This window comes from Bubalus bubalis, chromosome 24 (genome assembly GCF_019923935.1).
Source record: "Bubalus bubalis isolate 160015118507 breed Murrah chromosome 24, NDDB_SH_1, whole genome shotgun sequence".
Taxonomy (NCBI): domain Eukaryota; kingdom Metazoa; phylum Chordata; class Mammalia; order Artiodactyla; family Bovidae; genus Bubalus; species Bubalus bubalis.
In genome coordinates this window covers 1,800,187-1,819,075 of record NC_059180.1, presented here as the reverse complement: position 1 = coordinate 1,819,075, position 18,889 = coordinate 1,800,187, and the positions used below count along the sequence as shown (strand labels likewise).

The 18,889-nt window shown below is 50.3% G+C and overlaps 1 protein-coding gene across 6 annotated transcripts in view; it reads left to right on the top strand.

Moving 5' to 3' along the window:
• The window catches only part of CARD11 (caspase recruitment domain family member 11), a 106,817-nt gene that overhangs the window by 53,723 nt on the left and 34,205 nt on the right, over window positions 1-18,889 (top strand). For all 6 annotated transcript variants that reach the window (XM_025275562.3, XM_025275563.3, XM_025275559.3 and 3 more), the window contains exon 2: window positions 13,529-13,663. In XM_025275562.3, the coding sequence (XP_025131347.1) occupies window positions 13,657-13,663 (7 nt within the window). In that variant the 5' untranslated portion in view covers window positions 13,529-13,656. The remainder of the gene's footprint in view (window positions 1-13,528; window positions 13,664-18,889) is intronic.

The window sequence follows — 18,889 nt, the reverse complement described above, 5'->3', positions numbered from 1 at the left end:
GGCCTGTGGTGGGTTGTCCGTTTTCAAAGTGTTAGGATTCCAGCAATGGAACCCCAGTGCCCCAGTGGCTGACTTGGGCTCTGCTTTTGTTTGTTTTTAGTGTTTATTTATTGAGAGTGGGGCCTGCGAATGCTTAGTTGTGGCATGTGGGACCTAGTTCCCTGACCAGGGATCGAACCCGGGTGGCCTGCATTGGGAGCGTGGAGTCTTAGCCACTGGACCACCAGGGAAGTCCCCACCCCAGTGACTAGAGTGGGGTGTCCTTGAAAATGCAGTGTGTCCTTCAGACTCCGGGAGGGCCCCAGGGAAGCAGCCCATTGCAAAAAAGTGGGGGTTGCCGTCACGCTGGTGCGAGGAGTTGGGGAGAGTGGAGGCTGCTGAAGGGTTCTCGGGGCAGGATGGGGGACCTGTGGCTTTTCTGCATTTTCATGGTTTGTGACAAGACGGCTCTGACCCCAGAGTCAGAAGCTGGAGGGAGGTATAGTCTAGACTTCCAGTCCATGAGTGATTGGGACTAGAAGATGGATTGGCGCTTAGATCTGAACTGCAGGCCCAGCAAAACCCGTGTGAGCCCGTCAACGGCTGTCATATGCAAGCTCCCCACCCCCGCGAGGGAAAGGTCTTTTCCACTGAAAGGAGGAAAGGTTAACCAGAGAGCCAGCACTTATCCATCAGAAATCGACCACTCGATTAATATTAAACGCCTATTTGTGAAAGATCCTTGCTAGCCCTTGGGGGTCACACAGGGAAAGCAGGAGATGGCCCTGCCCAGAGGGCTGTAAGCAACATGGCACACAGGAGCTCACACCACCGGGCGCGAGCAAATCAGAAACCCAGATGGCAGGGCTGAGGACAGGTCTTTAAAGTTTCCTCTAAAATCTGTCTGGTGTGGAAGTCATTATTCAGGACGCCAGGGTAGAGGTGGCTCTCCACCTGGAGTCTGCTGAGGACTTCCGAAGGTGTGGACTAGTGAGAGTAAGTGCGTCGTATGTGGGACTTCCCTGGCAGTCCAGTGGTTGACTGCACTTCAGATGCAGGGGGTGCAGGTTCGATCCCTGGTCCGGGAACTAAGATCCCGCGTGCTGCCCAGTGAAGCGAAAGATAATAATAATAATAATGCCTTCCATGTGCATTGAAGCAACCCTAAGACATAGCTGCTGTGTCCAATTTTGTTGTTGTTGTTTAGTCACTCAGTCATGTCTGACTCTTTTGTGAACCCATGGACTGTAGCCTGCCAGGCTCCTCTGTCCATGGGATTTCCCAGTCAAGAGTACTGTAGTGGGTTGCGGTTTCCTTCTCCAGGGGATCGTCCTGACCCAGGGATGGAACCTGCATCTCCTGCATCGGCAGGCGGGTTCTTTACACGGAGCCACCTGGGAAGCCCCGTGTCCAGCTTTACAGAACGGTAAATGGGACTCAGAGACGTTAAGCAATGTGCCCGAGGCCACACAGCGGAAAATGGCAGAATCCAGGACCATATCCTCTCCTCTGGAATAGCAGTCTCCAAGCTTTCTGGCACCAGGGACCGGATTTGTGGAAGACAGTTTTCCCACAGACCCAGGAGGGGAGGGTGGTTCAAGTACATTTCACTTATTGTGTGTTTTTTTCTCTGTTGTTATTACATCAGCTCCACCTCAGCTCATCAGGCATTATTAGACCCTGGAGCTGGGGACCCGGCCTTGGAACATAGGGAAGCAGAAGTTGCTGGTTTTGTCTCTTGGGGCTAGGATTACTTGGCTTGACTCCTTTTGTTCGACTCGAGTAAAATTCCTGCACACCTTCGCCCTACAGCCTCTATCTTTGGGAGGAGGAGGTCTGTGACACTTCGTACCCTCAAGCACGATGAATTTTAAGCTCTGGAGGGCAGGAGCCACCTCTTTGTGGGGGCCCTGCCCATGGAACCCCAGCCCCCCAGCTCCCTGAGCCCAGAGTGGAAGGAGTCACTCTCTCCCAGCCCTCAAACCTCTTCCCACTTTGCTTTCCTCTGCTGCCCGGAAATCTGCCCAGGGGACTGAGGTCTGAGAAAGTACAGTGCTAACCTCAAGCCTCGCACACCTCGGGGTGTTCACGGAAGTCTGAGGTCTACATGAAAGCCTGGCCTGCTGCATCCTGCACCGGCATTTTCGACCAGCCCTGGAGGCCTTTCTAGAAAGAGCTGCTGGGAGCCCAGTGCAGCTGGGGAAAACCAGAGCCTCGAGCCTCCCGCCGGCCTCCCTGCCGTGGCCGGGCCGTCCTCCCTGATTTCAGCGGTGGGTGCTCTCCCTGGGTGATGATGGGGGATTTAAGAGAGCTGGAAACATAAACACCCCACCACCACTCCCGACACCACCGCCCTGCGCCCGTATAGGAAAACCTGACGTGTGCGTTTTTCTGGATACTAACCTGGTTGATTGAAGCCTTCGGCAGGCTTATTTCCAAACACATGGAAATGTGTTTAGGGGTGTTACTGCCTTTACCTGTCCCCCATGACGTTTCAAGAAATAGCCGGCCCCACAACCAGAAATGCATTTTAAATTGATCGCCGCATCCATCCTAAGTAGGTGTTCAGGGTGTCTGATAAACGCAGCAGGGACAGACCCGCGCTCACTCTGCGTGCAGCCCGCCCACTGAGGCCTCAGAGGACGCGGCTCTGGGCCCTGGAGATAGCTCGGTCTGAGCAGCTCAGCGACCTGCAGCCCCCGCCCTGAGCCTGGCTGGCGTGCCTTCTCAGCTGAAGCTCCGCTCTGTGATGAGGGCCGGCCGGCTGCGGTCCAGGCCCCTCCTCCTCCTCCTCCTTCAGCAGCCTCTGCTCCCACCTTTCTCTCACCCCTCCTTCCGACGAATCTGCAAGGTTTTCTTACCTTCGTTCCTTCAAGTTTCTGTCTCCACCTCCTTTGCTCTGCTCTGAACGTCCCTAAATGTGTCGCTCGTGTTTGATCCTCACTTGTCCTTGTCTCCTTTCTTTTGAACCTTCTCAGAGTCTTTTCTTGGTCTTCCGTCATCCCAGGCTCTTAATGGTGTTGAATCCACTAGATGGATGGATGGGTGACTGGCTGGCTGAGTGACTGGGGCTCCACAGGTCGACGCTGACGTATTCTCGTTACCAAACTCTGCAGACCTTACCCCGCTCCCCGCCGCAGGCGTCCAGAGGCCTCGGGCCCCGCCTGGCCTCCTCTTGTCACCTTGTCCCGGGCTCCCATGGGATTCCCGTGCAGCCAGGCGAGGTGAGCAGAAGAGAAAGGGGAAGATTCACTTCTGCACGTGGCTCCCACAGAACCTTCCGATTCTCATTCTTGCCTGCTCTCCGAGTGGGGCTCTTGCTTGATGATGCTGGTGACCTTTCCTGTGAAAGGCAAGGACCTAGTGTTTTTGCTTAGAAGGTTCTCGGGGCCTCTGGGCTCATTGCGCACTCATCCACCCGCCCAGGAGACTCGCGGCAGCAGGCCTCCGCGGGCCAGAGCTTGCGTTGAGGACTGGGCCTGCCCCGGGTCCAGTTCTGTCCCTTCCAGAAGGCCTCCCCGAAACCCCAGGCCGGACAGGAGCTCGTGGTTCCCCCCACCTCTCCTGTGCTAGAATTTAGCTTAGATGATGCTCAGGGTCTCACAGAGGGCTCCAGAATTGGAACCAGCTGGTGGTTCCCGTGACTTGACAGCCCCCCGTGGCCAAGGCAGGCTTGCTGACCAGGCCCGGAAGGCGCCCGCAGGAGGGAACGCTGTTCCGTCACCGTCGGGGCCGCCCCTGAGCAAGGCCGCGCCTCCCGGGAGTGAGAGAGGGGACCGGCCGCATGCTGCCGTTAGCGTTTGGCAGAGGGGTGTCCAGCTGCGGCTCACGGAGACCCTCAGAGCTCTCACTGTGCCATGTGTGCAAAGCTCTGGAATCCAGACAGGGCGAATGCTCATAAAGAGCCAATGTGATGAATTGATACACATTTCAGAACAATTTAAATCTGTCATCCCTAATTGTGCTTTTCACAAAAGCTTCTCTGCAGCGGTGGGAGAAAAATGAGAGCGGGTGGGCGGCGAGGGCAGAGCGTACCCTCCGGTCATGCAGGAGGCATGCGCCCTTCCCAAGCGCTCTGCCCTGCTGGCTGCCAGTCAGACACCACTGCAGAAGTCTGGATGTGAGGTGGGGCCTGCGGGGCGGAGGCCGTGCTTGCCGTGTCCCCCCACCACCCGCAAATCCTGGCTACCCACAGATGCTCCCCGCTCTCCCCAAAGCTATCAAGCTGAGACTTTCTCGTTCTGTATAGGCCGTGAGCCCCTTGCCCGGGTCACCTGGGTAGAGAAGCCCGATGAGCATCTGGTGCAAACAGTGCCGGAGGGCCGGGTGGTGGTGCGCAGGGCCCTGGGCTGCAGGGCAGGATGAGCCTGGGGTGACGGCTGGGAAGTCTGGCTATAACTCGAGGTGGGGGGTGTTGCATATGAAGTAACATGGAGTAAAGAGAAGGGATGGACTCCAGCAGATGCGACGGAGCCTGGAGACGTGAGCAGAGATTGGCTGAAAGGTGAGGGCACAGCTCAGGACTGCGGCAGAACCCGAGAGCAGATAGATCATCGTCCTGCCTGTGCGCCACGGCGCTGGGGTGTTGCTTACCGCCTCCCAGGCCGTGCTCCATCTCCTAGGAGGTCTCCCTCCGAGTCACGCTGTTTCTGTCCTCTGCAGGCCTTTGTACATGGGCAGTACTTAGTCCTTGTTGATTTCGTGCTTACTCTGGCTTTGTATTTAGGGGGGAAAAAAGGAACAGGAGCAAATAGATAAGGAAGTTGCTCAGACTGTAAGACTTAAAAGTCTGTGGCTGGCTGGAAGCTATGTGATTTTCTCAGAAGGCTTGGATCTTGTTTGTTATTTGTATCTGCTAGAACGATTGTTGCCTGCAACAATTGCTGACTGCAAGTTTTAATAGAAACAAAATCAGAGTTTTATACGTGCTAGGGATTTTATTCGTCTCGTGAACAAAGAACTCAAAGGTTAGCTTGGACCCGAAGTCCTTTCAGCGTCCTGTGCGGCCGTGTTCAAGCGTGACCTTCACACTCACAAGACTGCTGCTCCGCTTCCTTGAGTTGCACCCGCTTCCAGGGAGGAAGACAGGGGCGAACGAAAAGTGCTCCTCACCTGGCTCTGCCCCCTCCAGATTCTTCCAGATGTGCCATCCGGAAACTTCCACGTGCAGCTCATTGGCCAGACCTGTGTCACACACCCACAATTCCAGCTGCAAGGGAGGCTAGAAATGCGGTTTTTTAAAGGTGGGCACAGTAATGCTCCAAACAAAACTGGGGCTCTGTTAATAAGAGAGACAATGGAGAAACTTCCAGGTGGTCCAGTGGCTAAGACTCCATGCTCTTAATGGCAGGGGGCCTGGGTTTGATCCCTGGTCAGGGAACTGGATCCCACATGCCACAACCAAAACCCGGCACAACCGTGTGTGTGTGTGTGTGTATGTGTGTGTGTGTGTGTCTATGTGTGTGTGTGTGTGTGTACATCACTCACTCAGTCATGTCTTTGCGACACCAGGCTTTGTAACCTGCCAGGCTTCTCTGTCCGTGAAATTTTTCAGGCAAGAATACTGGAATGGGTTGTCATTTCCTCCTCCAGGGGATCTTCCTGACCCAGGGATTGAACTTGTGTCTCCTGTGTCTCCAGCGTTGTGGGTGGATTCTTTACCTGCTAGCCATCAAGGAAGCCTATATATCACACACACATGTATTGAAGGGCTATTTATTATTAAAAAAAAAAAAGAGAGAGAGAATGGATATTGGGTTGGCTGCTGGCAGTGTCTGCCACTCCACTGTGAATTTAAAATGATAATTGCTGCTTTCACAATATGTACCAGCGAAGCTCTCCTGATTGCTGTACACATGTTAATTCATGGGAAGTATTATCATCCCAAGATTTCAGTTGAACGAGCTGAGACAGACAGAGGTTAAAAGTTAACTGGGATGCCAGAGAAGACTCCTGAGGAGGAGTTTTCTAGCTGCTTCTCTCGGTGCCCTTTTTCGCGGGAATGAAAGGCCTGGCAGGGCAGGAGACCCAGGAAGGGCTGCTTCTGGTTCTTTTCCATTAAGCTTTCACTTCAAGGCTGTGAACACAGCAGACAGTGTGGTGAGTCCCCGAGTCTCCAGCCCATTCTCCCAGGCAGTAGATTATCCTTCTCAATAATCTTCCCCGCCGCCTTTTTTTCCTCTTTTTTTTGCCAGAAGTCCTTTCAATGAAGTGGAGGTTTCATAGGAATAATTAAACCTTCCATCTCAAGCCTCTCGTTCCAATCATCCAGGCAGATCAATTAACCCAGAGGCGCATTTATCCAGCTGACTGTTGACCCCTTCTCATTGCGGAGCTTTTGCGCTGGGGCGGCTCGCAGAGAGGGAGAGGCGTCTGTCCCTCTTTCCAAAGGGCTTGACGTTTGATGTGGTAGCAGCCTCGTTGTTTATTTTATTCAGGATCTGATTTGTATTTTTTCACCCAACAGATACATATTGAGCACCTCTGAAGAATCAGGCCCTGGGCTGAATAGGGGAGGTGGGGTTGTGGTGGGGGTTACAAAGGAGAAGCAGACGCAGTCCAGGTAGCTGAACCCCTGTGAACCTGTTCCTCTTCTGTAAACTGGGGCCAGTAGCAGTAGCTACCACTCAGGGTGGCTGTATTAAATGACATCATCCACGTGCACCATTTTTCTCTTTAACTTCAGTTCAGTTCAGTTCAGTTCAGTCGCTCAGTCGCGTCCGACTCTTTGCGACCCCATGAACTGCAGCATGCCAGGCCTCCCTGTCCATCACCAACCCTCGGAGTCCACCCAAACCCATGTCCATCGAGTCGGTGATGCTATCCAACCATCTCATCTTCTGTCGTCCCCTTCTCCTCCCGCCCTCAATCTTTCCCAGCATCAGGGTCTTTTCCAATGAGTCAGCTCTTTGCATCAGGTGGCCAAAGTATTGGAGTTTCAGCTTCAACATCAGTCCTTCCAATGAAAACCCAGCACTGATCTCCTTTAGGATGGACTGGTTGGATCTCCTTGCAGTCCAAGGGACTCACAAGAGTCTTCTCCAACACCACAGTTCAAAAGCATCAATTCTTTGGCACTCAGCTTGCTTTATAGTCCAATTCTCACATCTGTACATGACCACTGGAAAAACCATAGCCTTGACTAGATGGACCTTTGTTGGCAAAGTAATGTCTCTACTTTTCAATATGCTGTCTAGGTTGGTCATAACTTTCCTTCCAAGGAGTAAGCGTCTTTTAATTTCATGGCTGCAGTCACCATCTGCAGTGACTTTGGAGCCCAAAAACATAAAGTCAGCCACTGTTTCCACTGTTTCCCCATCTATTTGCCATGATGTGATAGGACCGGATGCGATGATCTTAGTTTTCTGAATGTTGAGCTTTAAGCCAACTTTTTCACTCTCCTCTTTCATTTTCATCAAGAGAGTTTTTAGTTCCTCTTCACTTTCTGCCATAAGGGTGGTGTCATCTGCATATCTGAGGTTATTGATATTTCTCCCAGCAATCTTGATTCCAGCTTGTGCTTCCTCCAGCCCAGTGTTTCTCATGATGTCCTCTGCATAGAAGTTAAATAAGCAGGGTGACAATACACAGCCTTGACGTACTCCTTTTCCTATTTGGAACCAGTCTGTTGTTCCATGTCCAGTTCTCTAACTTACTTATTTTTAATTGGAGGCTAATTGCTTTACAATGTTGTCTCGGTTTCTGCCGTACATCAGCGTGAATCAGCCACATGTATGCGTATGTCCCGCCTCCCAGCCCTCCAGGCTGTCACAGAGCACCCAGGCCTGAGCGCCGTGTGTGATACAGCAAATCCCGCTGGCTGGCTGTTTTACGCACAGTATGTGTGTGTCTCCATGCTACTCTGTCCGTCCGTCGCACCCTCTCCTCCCTCACTGTGTCCACAGGTCTGTTCACTTGTCTGCATCTCCGTGGCTGCCCTGCAGATAGATTCATCAGTACCGTCTTTCTAGATTCCATATCTGCATTGATACACATCATTCACTTTTCTCTTTCTGATGCACTTCACTCCGTATGATAGGGGTTCATCCACCCCGTTAGAACCGACTCAGATGCATTCTGTTTATGGCTGAGTAGTATTCCATTGTGTATATATACCACAGCTTCTTTATCCATTCATCTTTTGGTGGACATCTAGGTTGCTTCCATGTCTCAGCTATCTGGAGCATTTTTTTTAAGTTTTGGTGTTTTGTTTTGTTTTTTTGATGTGGACCACTTTAAAGTCTTTATTGAATTTATTACAGTACTGCTTCTGTTTTATGTGGGGCTTTTTTGGCCATGAGGCATTTGGGATCTTAGCTTCCTCAGCAGGATTTGAACTTGCACCCCCTGCATTGAAAGGCAAAGTCATAACCACTGGAACACCAGGGAAGTCCACACGTGAATTTAGGCAATGTCTGCCTGTAGCAACTGCCGTGTGCCTTTTCCTGGAAGGTATTGGAGGATATGCTCCAGCCAAATGAGGGAATAGGATGTGGAGCCCAGGAAGCGAGGAGTCTGATTGGTTAGATTGGATGCTATGCTTTGTAAGTGTTAGCTGTGGTCGTGGCTGGTTTAATTAAGATCAGATGATGCTCAGTTGGTGAGGGTTACATTGGAATCTTAGTGGTATGAGGTCTCACCAGGTTATTTAACTCTGATCTGACTTCCTCATCATAAAATGGGGATAATAAAACTCATCTTAGCGAGCTCCTGCAAAGGTTAAGCCCGGTGGCATCTGTGAAGTGCCCTGCACACACTCAGTGCATCTGATTTATGAAGGGGTAAGCTGTCCAAAGTTTTACAAAAAGTAAAATATAATAAGTGTGCAGTGAATGGAGTAACTGATTCTTTATACTTAATGCCTGACCCATATTTCCAACTGTTGACATATGTTATTTTTTATTGTTTTTCAACCATGGTAATACATACGTTAAGCAGAGTTAAAGACTAAAGTAGCAATTGTTGTTCAGTCACTGAGTCGTATCCAATTCTTTGTGACCCCACGGTCCTCTGCCTTCACTCTCCCGGAGTTTGCTCAGATTCATGTCCACTGAGTCAGTGATGCTATCTCATCCTGTGCCACCCCCTTCTCCTTCTGCCTTCAGTCTTTCCCAGCATCAGGGTCTTTTCTGATGAGTCAACTATTTGCATCAGGGGCCAAAGTATTGGAGCTTTCAGCATCAGTCCTTCCAATGAATATTCAGGGTTGATTTCCTTTAAGATCGATTGGTTCGATCTCCTTGCAGTCCAAGGGACTCTCAAGAGTCTTCTATAGCACCGCAGTTCAAAAGCATCAGTTCTCTGGCGCTCAGCCTTCTTCATGGTCCACCTCCCTTTCACCACCAGACACATCCACAGCTGAGCATCGTTTCCACTTTGGCCCAGCCACTTCATTCTTTCTGGAGCTGTTAGTAACTGCCCTCTGCTCTTCCCCAGGACACCTTCCAGCCCGAGGGGCTCATCTTCCAGCGTCGTGTCTTTTTGCCCTTTCGTACTGTTCATGGGATTCTCCTGGCAAGAATACTGGAGCGGGTTGCCATTTCCTCCTCCAGTGGACCACGTTTTGTCAGACTTTTTCACGACGACCTGTCTGTCTTGCGTAGCCCTGCACAGCATGGCTCGTAGCTTCAGTGAGTTAAGCAAGACCCTTCACCGTGACTGTGATCCATGATGGGGAGAAAGTGAAATAGGCTTGTCATAAAAAAGCATCCATCTGTCCCCAGCACTGATCCCCAGGGGCAGCCACTTCTAACCCTTCTCCATTTTGCTTTCTTCTACTCCTTACCTCCTTATTTCTAAGTAATGTGCTTATGTTGCTATTTAGTGATGTGTCAGTTTTAAGACATTATTTATCAACATGCCTTTAGGTAGATGATAATTTATCTCCCTTTCCTAGTCCCCCACTCCATGCACTTACCCCACCATCGTCTTGGCACATTCTGACCAGTTTTACCTGTTACTCTATCATGACCAGGTAAATATTGTTCAAGTTGAGGCAAGTTGTATGCTGGGATTATGTTTCCTTCTTACCTTTTTATTTTGTCCAAAGTTAATATTGCCTCTCTTTTCATTGGCTGGGGCTTTTTTAATCATAAAGTGAAAGTGAAAGTGAAGTCACTCAGTCGTGTCCGACGCTTTGTGAGCCCGTGGACCGTAGCGTACCAGGCTCCTCCGTCCATGGGATTCTCCAGGCAAGAATACTGGAGTGGGCTGCCACTCCTTCTCCAGGGGATCTTCCCGACCCAGGGATCGAACCCAGGTTTCCCGCATTGGAGGCAGATGCTTTAACCTCTGAGCCACCAGGGAAGCCTTTTTTTCATCATACCTGTCCTCAATTTTTTTCTGTCTGACTCTCACACCTGTCATTTGCCCAATGATGTCTAAGTTATCAAGGACGTCAGATAACCATTCATTACTCCCCCTGGCCCTCCATGGTCCTGCTGCAGTCTTGGCCAGTTTCTCTTTGCTGCATTCCTGTCATCCTGAAATACTCCTTGCTGCTCTGCTTCCTGGCCTTCATATTTTTGTTTTATTCCCTCATTTTGCTGGCGTATATCCTGCAGTAGCTTCCTAAGAAAGGATGCATGGAAGCTGGATGCTTAGAGTCCTTGCCTTTCTGAAAATAGCGTCATTCTGCTTTCGCACACAATAGTTCAGGTAGGTATAGAATCCTGGGTTTAGAAGTATTTTCCATCGGAAACATGAAGGCATCACCTCACTGTCCCCCACTTTCCAGCATCACTGTTGAAAGATCAGATGCCAAACTTACTTCTAGTCCTTTGCACATGGCCTGATGTTTCCTCCCAGGAAGATTTTAGGGTCTTCTCTTATACCCTGGTGCCCTAAAATTTCAGAATGATACTCCGAGAAGGTTCTTTTCCACTGATTTGTAGTGAGCACTCAAAGGACCCTTCAAAACTAAATGCTCATGTTTTTGCATATGGAGAATCCTCTAATACTAGTGTCTCTGATCATTTCATCCCATAATTGATCCTGTATCCCCACAAGACATACAAGAAAGGAAGCATACTTCTGTAACCTCTTTCTAAGATTTCGTGTTATTGGATATTAGACTTCCTAAATTGACCTCATTCCCCCTCCTCCTTTCTTATTTTCATTCTCTTTAACATTTTATTAACTTTTGGGGATGTTTCCTCAACTTTATCTTCTAAATTTTCTATTGATTTTAAGCTTCCACTTAGCTGTGTTTTAATCTCTTAAGAACTTTTTCTTGTTCTTTGATTGTCCCCTTGTCAAAGCGCCCTGCATTGTTCTATGGCCGCAGTATCGTACCTGCTCTCTTCATGGATTTTAATTATTGGATTTTTTTTTTTTTTTTCAGTTTTCTCTTGTGTGCGCTGTCAGCTTCCTGCGGCTTCCTTGTGGCAGTCTGCCTCTTTCCATCTCTTCCTTTCACATGAAGACTTTTCTCAAACATCGAGAGATCCTTGCCTGTCTGTTTATTCTTATGCCATAGGCAACACAAACTGTGCGTGTGAGCTCTGCTTGCATTGTGGGCTTCGCTGGAGGGCGAATAATCACTGGCTGATTGTGCTTGAATAACGCCGACGACAGAAAGCTCATAACTCACCAAGCAATTGAGTCCTCCTTTAAGAAGCAAGAGCTGTTTTGAATCCTGAGCCAGTATCTGCTCTGCTATCTTAAGAGCTTGGTTTTAGTTCTGTCTTACGCTTGTTAAAGTGATATTTCAGGGACATTTTGTACATACACCTACTGGGTGAAAGTCGCTCAGTCGTGTCCGACTCTCTGCAAACCCATGGACATGGGATTCTCCAGGCCAGAACACTGGGTTGTGTAACCTTTCCCTTCTCCAGGGGATCTTCCCAACCCAGGGATCAAACCCAGGTCTCCCACATTGCAGGTGGATTCTTTACCAGCTGAGCCACCAGGGAAGCCCAAGGATACTGGAGTGGGTAGCCTTTCCCTTCTCCAGGGGATCTTCCAGACCCAGGAATCAAACCGGGGTCTCCTGCATTGCAGGCGGATTCTTTACCAACTGAACTATCAGGGAAGCCCCACACCTACTGGTTAGAGTCGTTTAAAAGGTGAATTTTTTTTTTAAGGCAGTTCTAGGGGCTGTATAGTAGTGATTTAAAGGAAGTGCACATCGTGCCTTCCACACTAATTATGACTTTGAACCTGTCCAAGGCTTGATTTTTCTGGCTGTACTGTAGTGATGATGATGATGGTGGTGGTGGTGATGTTGATGGTGATAAAACCGCCTGTCTCAGAGTTCTCCAGCAGTTAGGCTTAGCCAAGTGCCTGGCAGAGTAAATAGTCTGCAAGCACAGGGATGATGTTTCCACCAGCTGAATGTTAAACCGATGAGTCAGTCTCTCAGGAAACATATCCTCTCTCTGACCTTAGGACCAAGTTGGTAGTTGGGTGGGTGTGTGCTCGGTCGCCTCTGACTCTGCGACCCTGTGGACTGCAGCGCGCCAGGCTCCTCTGTCCATGGGATTTCCCAGGCAAGAATACCGGAGTGGGCTGCCATTTCCTACACAAACCTGCTTTCCCTTTCCTGCAATTAAAACCTGTCTTACAATTAATTTTCTTAAAGCTTTTTCTTCTGATTATAAGACAGGAAAAATGCAAGTGCATTCTTCTTTTTTAATGCAAATACAGAGAAGTGTCATTTCCCTGGGCGGGGTTGTGGGGCAAGGCCGGCCCTGCCCTGAGGACGGTGCTGAGCAGACCAAGGAGAAGGTGACCTCCAGAGAAGCCCGTCTCCCGCCCCCACCCCTGGGGCTGAGGGTCTGTGACACCTCACTCCTATCCAAGCTGACACCCGACAACAAGAGCTTCTGTCGGCCCTGGGAGATCTGGTGTCACCTGTGATTAATCCTCAAAGCCAAAACCCAGCAAGTTTCTGATTAAACGATGGTGTCCCGGGTCCCCGTCACCTCCGAGAGGAGCTGTGGGAGCCGCCGCCAAGGGACCCCAGCAGCTGTCAGGACAAGCGTCTGCCCCTCCTCACCTTCCCCCTCCCCAGCCGCCCTTCGCCCCAAACCCACAGCCCCAGCTGGGCCCCTGGAGGGGCTGATGGACAAGACGGCCTTGCCGGTCACCACAGGGAACAGGGAAGCACCAGCATGTCCCTGCCCAAACCCACAGGGGCAGGTGCCTGAGACGTGACTCTCAGTGAAGGGAACCCTTCTGGACTCTGGAGCGTGGTTTGCTACTTTTGACCTGTTGAGTTAGCAGCTGATGAGAACCACTCTGCTCTGCAGATGCTTCAATCAGAGGCTTCTGACGGGCTTGCACTTGGCCACGAGCAGCCCCATGGTTACCATCTGGCCTTCTCTCCACGCCCGAGTGTGGGGACCCGGGGCTGGTGGCCTTCCCGCTGTCTGTGGGTGCGAACCAAAGCCCTTGTCCTGCAGCAGCTCCAGGCCCTGGTCCATGGCGTGTCCATCCCCTGGAGAGATGCGGGCTCCGGGATCATTTCGTTCTTTCCTTCCAGAGCAGAGCCCCCCTTCGCTGTTTGAGAGGTTCTCTGTGCTAACTCGGACCATCTTCCCCCTCACAGATCCTGGCCCGCACGACTCCACACCCAGGAGATTGGCTGAGGGCAGGCCCAGCCCCGGCTGGGAGGAGTAGAAAGAAGTCAGACGTCAGTGACAGGCGGGCACGTCCCACCTGCCGGGCGCCGACCCTATGCCAGGTACGTCACATCATCTCTTTTATGTAAAATAAATGTAAAGCGAGGGTTTCCTGAGACTCGCCAGGGGAGCAGAGAGGGGTGGTTTCCAGGCAGAGGGGGGCGCAGGAAGCAGGCGCTGAGCGAGCGGGCATCTGGCAGAGTATTGAGGTCAGTCAGCCGGGATGCGACCATCGGGCCTGGCGGGAGGCTTCAGCTTGGAGGTCAAGACAAAGATGTTAAACTGTGCCATAGCAGAGAGGGCTCCACACAATCCATGTTTCCAGTGAATGAGGAAGGGCCGTGAGGCCAGCAGCTGCCACGGGGCTGTCCACTGGCCGGCAGTCTCCTTGGCCTGTAAAAAGGTGAGCAAAGGACTTCCCTAGTGGCCCAGGGGTTAAGGCTCCACCCTTCTACTGCACAAGGTGTGGATTCAATTCCTGATGAGACAACTAAGATCCCACATTCTGTGTGATCAAAAAATAATAATAAAGAACTTTAAAAAAAAATAGGTGCGCAAAATAGCCCTTCCTGTAGAACATGGCCTGGGAGCCTTGAACATGCTTTTCAGCAGGTTTCTCTCAACCACAGGCAGGTGCCTGTAGGTGAGTACCCAGGAGGCGGCACCACCAGAGACCCAGGTTCTTTCCACGTCTCTGCTCTGCCATCGTGAGGGTGTTAGTTTTGTCCTTAGAGGAGCCCTCAGGTCATGATGGCTGCAGCAATCCCGGTGTCACACACCCTCACATGCTAGCACCCCGGTGCTCAAGGACTGTGTCCCTTCCTTGTGTTCCTATCAGAGGTCAAGGAAGAGCACCAGAATTGCCCCCCAGCAGACTTCCCTGCAGGTTCTACAGGTCATAAAGACTTCACATACTTAGTCTGACATCAAACAAGACTACCTTGTTATGTAGAGACCAAAAAAAGATCCACCTCTTGCTCAGAGGTTGCCCAGCCTCCCTGAAACATGAGGCCACCTGGTTCCTGAAGACAGTAGGGATTCCATAAGCAGGAAAAGGGGATGAACGATGCGGTGTTCACCCACTTAATGACTTGTTGAGTCAACTTCTTAGGATGTTGACTCTAAAAATAGTGAAGGTGAGTGTATTTTCCTTTGTGAATGGAAAACTATCATGCTGACGCGTTGTCAGAGTGAGTCCTTGTAGGAGATGTATTTGTGTTGCACTGAACCACAAACTCTCCCCACATGACCCAGGTGGCCAGTGCTTAGGATATGAGCAAAAGAGCAAAGGTCATTGGATGGAATGTCCCCATTTTTCACCTCTGTAAACCAGTTGTTGCTCATAATAGCACATAGATATTTTTACTCGAGGTGCTTGGGTTGTTCGTAGTAAAAGCCCACTTAGAACAGCTCAGATTAATGGGGAGATTCTTGAGGGAACAAGAACCAGACATTACAAGTGGCCAAGGCTCACAGGGCTGGGAAGTAGAGTGGTACACTCAGAGAGATGACGCCAGCCGCTTCTCGAGGATCCTCAGGGTCTCTCACTGCAGCTCCACCAGCAGACGTACTCCCTCCGCCTCCCTTACACCATCTCTGCCTCCGCAGCCTCAACCTGCCTGAGTGCGTTACTGCAGCCAAGTGTAGCCCCCAGCCACTCCGATGCACCTTCTAGCTAATTGCCCCCAGCACACTCAACTGCCCCACTCTCTCTTTCAGTCAGTTCAGTCACTCAGTCGTGTCCAACTCTTTGCGACCCCACGGACTGCAGCACACCAGGCCTCCCTATCCATCACCAACTCCTAGAGTTTACTCAAACTCATGTCCATCATGTCTGTGATGCCATCCAACCATCTCATCCTCTGTCATCCCCTTCTCCTCCTGCCTTCAGTCTTTCCCAGCATCAGAGTCTTTTCCAGTGAGTCAGTTCTTCACATCAGGTGGCCAAAGTAGTGGAGTTTCAGCTTCAGCATCAGTCCTTCCAATGAATATTCAGGACTGATTTCCTTTAGGAGGGACTGGTTGGATCTCCTTGCAGTCCAAGGGACATTCAAGAGTCTTCTCCAACACCACAGTTCAAAAGCATCAATTCTTTGGTGCTCAGCTTTCTTTATAACCCAACTCTCACATCCATACATGACTACTGGAAAAACCATTGCTTTGACTAGATGGACCTTTGTCAGCAAAGGGATGTCTCTGCTTTTTAATACGCTATCTAGGTTGGTCATAGCTTTCCTTCCAAGGAGTAAGTGTCTTTTAATTTCATGGCTGCAGTCACCATCTGCAGTGATTTTGGAGCCCAAGAAATAAAGTCTCTCACGGCTTCCACTGTTTCCCCATCTATTTGCCATGAAGTGATGGGACCAGATGCCATGATCTTAGTTTTCTGAATGTTGAGTTTTAAGCCAGCTTTTTCACTCTCCTCTTTCACGTTCATCAAAAGGCTCTTTAGTTCCTCTTCACTTTGGGCTATACGGGTGGTGTCATCTGCATATCCAAGGGTTATTGTATTTCTCCTGGCAATCTTGATTCCAGCTTGTGCTTCATCCAGTCTGGCATTTTGCATGATGTACTCTGCATATAAGTTAAATAAGCAGGGTGACAACATACAGCCTTGACATACTCCTTTCCCAATTTGGAACCAGTCCATTGTTCCATGTCCGATTCTAACAAACAGCTGACAAACAGGTGACGCAGTGATAAAGAACCCACCTGTCAATGCAGGAGACATAAGAGGTGTGGGTTCGATCCCTGGGTCAGAAAGATCCCCTGGAGAAGGAAATGGCAACCCACTCCAGTATTCTTGCCTGGACAATCCCATGGACAAAAGAGCCTGGTGGATTACAGTCCATGGGGTCACAAAGAGTCAGACACGACTGAGCGCGCACGCACAGACATCAGATGTGTGGCCATCTGAGGACGGGAGTGGGAAGGCAGATATTAGATAGTGGTGTCTCTGTTGCCCTAGACTGGACTGTCATCTTTATTATTGATTCTTTTTTCTTTTTTCAAACTATGCAGGTAATATGATGAAACATGTGTGTTGTAAATAGTACTGATAACATCCAAGTTGTCCTGCCCAGTAACCTCAGAATTCACCCCGCTTCTTAGGTAGGATCAGTGTAATCAGAGCCTCTCAAACCTCCCCCTCCCTCCTTCCCCTCCCCTCCTCTCTCCCTGTTTCTTGCTCGCCTTCTCCTTTCACACACACACACACAGCCCTACCTCTGTAATTACAGGTGTTGCCTTACATGAGTGACTTTACACTGCATTGTGTTATTTTTCCAACACCAATGTGTGGTGTTTTCCCGACGCCAAGCACGTGTCATATTTTCCACAAGTTCAGTTCAGTTCTGACACTGACTGCCCAGAGGCAGCCAGGCCACCACAGGCCCAGGGCTCGGTCCTCACGCCTGCCCCACCTCGGACACTGGCCCCGCCCCCTGCTCCGCCTCAGGCACTGGCCCCGCCCCCTGCCCCACCTCGGACACTGGCCCCGCCCCCCGCCCCACCTCGCACACTGGCCCCGCCCCCTGCTCCGCCTCAGGCACTGGCCCCGCCCCCTGCCCCACCTCGGACACTGGCCCCGCCCCCCGCCCCACCTCGCACACTGGCCCCGCCCCCTGCTTCACCTCAGGCACTGGCCCCGCCCCCTGCCCCACCTCGGACACTGGCCCCGCCCCCTGCTCCACCTCGGGCACTGGCCCCGCCCTGGGCCGCCTGCACTCTGGCTCGGCAGCCGCGAGTCAGGGTCTCCCGAGCCTCCTGGCCAGGTGCTGTGTTTGCTGGCATGACTCACAGAACTCGGGAAAACACTATACTTATTACGACAGTTTATTGTCAAGGACACAAATGAAAGCACCCGCGAGGAGCCCCCGGACACAGAGGCGTCTGTTCCCTGGCATTGAGATGGCACCCGTGCCAGCAGAGCCTTGAGTTCAGAAACTTGGAAGCTCTTTGCGTCGCTTTGTGCAGGGGTTTTTATCAAGTGTTATTACGTAACCATGATGGATTAACTCATTATCGGAATGGTGATTGGACTCAATCTTTAGCCTCTCCCCCTTGAAAGTTATAATCTTATAATCACTTGCTTGGTTTTTCAGTTCCCATCCCGAAGCTCCTGGGGCTTCCTTACCCAAGAGTCATCTCATCACCATCCACAAAACACTCTTATCCCTCTGGGGGATGTCCCTCTCGGAATCCTGGAGCTCCTTGCTCAGAACCAGGGGCAAAGACCAAATATATGTTTCCAATTGTATTTACTTATTAATTTCGCCTGCACTGGGTCTTCCCTGATCTGTGCGGGCTTTCTCCAGCTGCGGCGAGCAGGGGCTCCTCTCTGCTCTCATCGCGCAGGCGTCTCATCGCGGTGACTGCTCTTCTTGCGGAGCGCGGGCTCTAGGCTGTGGTCCTCAGTAGTGTGGGGCACAGGCTCAGTTGTCCCTCGGCATGCAGAATCTTCCCAGACCAAGGATCAAACCTATGTCCCCTGCATTGGCAGGGAGATTCTTAACCACTGGACCACCAAGATCAGATCAGATCAGATCAGTCGCTCCTCGTGTCTGACTCTTTGCGACCCCATGAATCACGGCACGCCAGGCCTCCCCCAAATCCATTTTAAATTATACATGTATGAATAAATGCATGTATTTACTTTTTAAAAAACAATGTCTTGGAATCTTTTTATGTTACCACGTATTTTCAAATGTCATTCCATAATGTGAAAGGATCATAGAATATCTACTGAAGAATGTCTGGATTGCTTACATTTTTTCCAACTACAAATAACGTTAAATGTTCAAATAAAAAATTGGGGGGAAATTAAATATCCATTTTAGAGAAATGAAGAAATAAATTATGGTATATTCTGGCAATGGAATAATATATACAGCAGTTAAGAATGAATAAACCAATAGAAATTAAGGGATTGTCAGATTAGATTTAAAAAATAAGATCTCTTATCATCTACAGGAGAAAACTTTATATCCAAAGGTACTGGGGCTGGCCAAAAGGTTCGTTTGGGTTTTCCCATTTTACTTTGAGGCAAATGGAAATGAACATATTGAAACTTAGCTGGTGCCACTAAAGCAGCACTCAGAGGGAAATTCATAGCTAAACATGTTAATATTTTTTTTAAAGATCTCAAATCAGTAACCTGACCTTCCACTTTGTGAAACTAGAAAAAAAAGAGCTAAGTGAACCTGCAGTGAACAGAAGGAAGGAAGTAACACATATTAGGACAAAAATAAATGAGTTAGAGAACAGAAAAGCAATAGAGATCATTAGTG